The sequence below is a fragment of the Phaethon lepturus genome, unplaced genomic scaffold (assembly GCF_000687285.1).
Source record: "Phaethon lepturus isolate BGI_N335 unplaced genomic scaffold, ASM68728v1 scaffold16410, whole genome shotgun sequence".
NCBI classification, from domain to species: Eukaryota; Metazoa; Chordata; class Aves; order Phaethontiformes; family Phaethontidae; genus Phaethon; species Phaethon lepturus.
This window is the reverse complement of record NW_010511317.1, coordinates 4048-8764: the sequence shown is the minus strand read 5'-3', so window position 1 is coordinate 8764 and position 4717 is coordinate 4048. Positions and strand designations below refer to the sequence as shown.

At 35.8% G+C, this 4717-nt stretch overlaps 1 protein-coding gene across 1 annotated transcript in view; it reads left to right on the top strand.

Annotated features, from left to right (window-relative positions):
• Nucleotides 1-3709, top strand: part of LOC104618067 (intron-binding protein aquarius-like) — a gene marked incomplete at its 5' end in the record, with an annotated part of 17556 nt that extends 13847 nt beyond the window's left edge. The window contains 3 exons of the mRNA XM_010283575.1: nt 148-322; nt 1430-1543; nt 3364-3709. Of these exons, the coding sequence (XP_010281877.1) occupies nt 148-322; nt 1430-1543; nt 3364-3615 (541 nt within the window). The remainder of the gene's footprint in view (nt 1-147; nt 323-1429; nt 1544-3363) is intronic.
• Nucleotides 3710-4717: the final 1008 nt, after the last annotated feature.

Below are 4717 nucleotides of genomic sequence, written 5' to 3'. Positions count from 1 at the left end.
TAGGGAAAAAACCTAAAGACAAAGTAGTATTTTAGCAGATGATTTTTATAATTCCTTCTAATTAAACTTCTGTATACTTCTAGCTATTTTTATTGCAGCTGTGTCATCAGTGAAAAGAACATGTTTCATTTTGTTTGTTTTCTGAAGGGATGTCCGACGATTAGTTGTTGCCATGTCAAGAGCCAGGCTCGGGCTTTATATTTTTGCAAGGGTATCGCTGTTTCACAACTGTTTTGAGCTAACTCCAGCTTTCAGCCAACTCACAGCTCGACCACTTCACCTCCATATTGTTCCCACAGAATGTTTTCCCACATCAAGACAGGTAGGAACAGCTGCGCTGAGTGTTGCTATCTGTAATGAGGGTGTGTGTTTGCCCACTTTTTTAGGGTGCTATAAGAGGTGGAACAGTCTTCTCTGCTAAATCAGTGCCTCTTGGATAATTACATCCCTACAGTTAACTTTTATCATGATACACACTAGCTGTTTTTAACTGATTTTTCCACAAAACGTAGTTATCAATGTAACTGTTGTGCCAGCTTTTTCCTAAGTTCTGCCTAAGTGATTCGATGTTTTTCTTTTATAATAAATAGGTAAGATTTTAGTGTGTTACATATTTTTGTCTTGCTACAAAGCAAAATGTTATTACTCAGAAAAAATGGCCACACAAAGCTAATTGCTTCTTATTAAAGGATGTAAAATTACATTTGACTGAGTAATTCAGGATAAGCGATTAATTTTTTTGTTTTGTTTTGTTTTAAATTGGGTCCAGAATTGCAAAAGAGTTTTGTTGCTGACCTGGGTTCATAGGTATGAACCTGTAATCTGTAATACCACACTAGATCTTTAGGGAAAGGTTTGTACTAAGCATCTAAGCACAGGACACACAGAGTAGGATGCTAAGTGAAGAAATGGAAGAGCAGATCTGCTTTGCTTCCTGGAGCTTTGAGAAGGGGTGCCTACATGAACTCACAATACAGTTACAGATCTTTCCTTGGTCTTAAGTGCTGTTGACAAGTTTGGGAGGGAGCCCTTCAGTTGAAACTTTCACTGTGCAGCAAAGAATGCAGTGTGTATGGTCAGCGAGCTGGACAGTGGTGGACAAGTCAGCTAAGTCCTAATCTGATCTTATGCTATTTGTGCCTTTAATATGTGAAATGACTCAATTCCAAAATGTACTTTGTGGACTAAGCTTCAGAACCAGCCTTTCTGTTTGAAATTTCTTCATTGCGCTGCAGAATTATGATTAATCCAGTTCCCTGAAGTGTAAGACCTACACTTCTTATCTTTCCAAAGAATTTAGCTATTTTTTTTTCTTTAAAAAGCATTATTTGATTTCTTGGATTTATCTTTTCTAATATAGTTAAATAACCTTTGAATAATGGTTGTTTGGCTTTGCTTACTGAATGTCTACTTTTTTCCCCTTCTTTAGAATGGAGAAAGACCATCTCACCAAATACATGTTATTAAGAACATGCCTCAAATGGCTAACTTTGTGTACAATATGTATATGCACATGATACAGAGTACACGCCACTATCAACAGGTAAGGACCTTCTAACTTTTGGAAGGTGTGCATTTAAAATAGAATTGATTTTTAGTAAGTGACATGAGATGCTGTTGAGGTTTGAGACTGTTCCTGTTAACTTTTAAAATTCAGGAAGGTTTTATGACTGGGAAACCCAGTCCTATGAAGCACATGACAAGACTTGTTTTGGAGCCAATTTGTCTAATATATTTAGAGATCTCTCAGCTGTGCACATAGCATATGATGAAGACTCAGTGGACTGTGCAGTTCGTCACATTCAAGATGCAAATTAATAGCCCTGTCAAAACTGAGAAGTGTATACATGTCCTGAAAGGGCAGATGGTACCATCTAAATTTTACCAAAAGATGGGTTTGCTTGACACCTTAATCAAATATGGACCTGATCCTTCTGCTAACACTAGTTATTCTTTTTAGCATTTTAATCTTATCCATTGCTAGCTAAAATTAGTTACAAAACTGCTGGTTTCCTACTGTGGCAATGAATCACATTCTCCTTGCAGGAGAAGCCAAAAAGTGAACTACAAAAAAAAATGCAGGCATTAAATTTCTTTTACCCTATTTAGTACGTGCTATTTGTCCTTTTCTTTTATGCTACTCTTAACAGTAGTAGTCATGAAGAACAACATACATCTCAATAAATCACAGGAGTCTGAGTTTGTCTTGCGCATCGAGAATATATTTTTGTAATTGAAGGATCTCTGGATTTGAAATACACTTTTTGTGTGAACAGATGAATTATAGGGGCCAGTATGATAACTTCAAAGTCTATAAAAAATTTTTTTCATGTCTCTGCTGGTAATCATAATTGCTTCATAGATTTGCCTATGCTTGTCAGAAATTCGTAATATTAGTGTCATCTAATTAAAGATAAGACTTCACTGTAATTAAACACCTAATTTGTCATGTGAAGCCAAGTTGCCTTTAAGCAAAACAAAACTAAACAATCATCCATGGGAGGTTTATGGAGATTTTATTTCACTGAAATGCTTCACAATATTCCAAGGAAATATCCATCATATCATTAAATAACATCCGGCTGCAAGAAGTATGAGTGTTTCTGTACAGCCTGCAATTGTATAGCACTTATCCATAATCTTCAGCTCACTGTATTCCTGGTATTTTTTTTCCAAAGTCTGTAATATGGCTACCATTGCTGCTTATAATGATTTGCAAACTTCTTTCTTAGTTGCGAGCAAAACACTTTGAATATACTAAATTACTTTTCCAGAAGTGCTATGTGAAAAATATCAAAGCATTGCTTTAACTGTTACTGGAACTTGAGTTGTTCTACACTTAACAGCTGTGAGTGAAACTTGTATAAGTACAGATAACGTAATGTTCACATAACATTTTATAAGACATTTCAAGGGGAAGTTACTGGAATGGGTTGTTAAAGACAGGCGTATTAAAGATCTCAAAATCAAGTTAAACGTATCTAGGAGATTGAAATGGTAATAGATGAGATTACAGTTACTTGTTGCTCCAAGTAGGGGTTTACCATAGCCCTATTACTTGTCTGACCGGGATAATGAAATGTGTTTGGTATCTTTGAATTGGAAGTACACCCTCTTTTAAGGCAAAAAAAGCATCTAAGACGACCATTATGTGAACCAAGATTGTTCTTAATTTTTTCATATATAGGAGTTAAGTACTTACAAATGATTAAGATGTCTAAATTTTAAGTCTTTATTGTTAGCTTGTTATCTAATGCAAAATCCTAAATAGAAGGTGAACAATTCAAGCTAAAATGGACATAGATGCCCAAATAGATGTATTTGTTGTAAAAACTGAAAATCTTTTCTTTTCTAATCACCTAGCGCTTACTGCCCCCACCTGCCATGATTGAAGAAACTGAAACTACTCCAACTCAAGAGGCTGAAGTAGAAGGTGAAGTGCAAGGCATGCAGGAAGATGCAGAAGAAGAAGAAGAAAATAAGGTAGGGGAAGAAACGATAAAGGAAGGAGAACTGAAAGTGTCCGAAGCGGATGAACATCGAACAATGCCAGAACATCCCGGAAGAGACAGTGATAGTGGAGACAGTGAACCTGAGAATGAGACTGAAAAATGATCCACGTGACATTTGTCCTCTACATGTTCTGGAAAACGGACCGGGAAAAAAGCAGTTAGAAATGTAATTGCTATTTTTACATTGACTTTTTAAATGGTTGCTTGTGTAATGTGACCCGTTTCGTATATTTTTTACTGAACACTTTGTCAACAAGCAGAATGTTTGGCAAATGTTTTACTGAGTTCTTGTCAGTATCAGTCATGTAATTTGTTTAATGGCTTCAAATGATACACAATTTCCTTTTCATAAGTTGTTCAGTAAAGATGCTTTTTATACTAGTTTTGAATATTTGACCTTTAATTCAGTCACTGAGTTACCCATTAAACTTCACTGAATAACTATATTCAATATTGGTCAGACACTTTTCATAGTTTCCTTTATATTATGCAATGGAGGATTCCTTACGCAGAGCTGTGCTCATATACGCTGAGATGGTATTTGTAGGCGTATCAAATTCAGTAAGATAATTAATTGTATGTCTGAGAAACGTGAATTACCATGTGACTTTGAAGTGTTTAAAAGCTTTTTTGAGTTGGGACCTTAGCAGGTTCTTAAAATTTCATGAGGGCCAGGTATTTGTATCAGTTTCTCATTATTGACTTCTGCTGCTGTTTTTAATTGATCGTTATTTACAGAAGTAAGGATGTAGCTTTTCAACAGCACTGCTTTTTAAGCTAGTGTATTGAAATAAATTTTGCTTTAAAAGGACACAGTAATTGCCCAGGATAAAGCCACATGCGGAATTAAAATGAAAGTAGTTCCCTGAATGCAGGATTTACAAAACATAGAATATTGATACTAATGACGTAATGGTTGAGTGGGTTTTCTAGGGTAACTTCCAAGTGTACATCTTTCATAAGGTGATCACAGAAAGGTTTTTCCCTGATCCATTAAGAATGCCTGCCAACTTCGACTGCCAGTATTCAATGGTTCAATGAGGTTTACAAACTTCCAACAGATTTTCAAACAAACCAATAGCCATAGAAACACCTTTATTGCTGGCAAAAGGAAAATGCTTGGTTTTCAAGTGTTGCAGTTGTGAAGCTGCCAGACTGACTTCCTCACTAAATTGTGTAAGTAAGCCAAGCTCGATGAAACACAT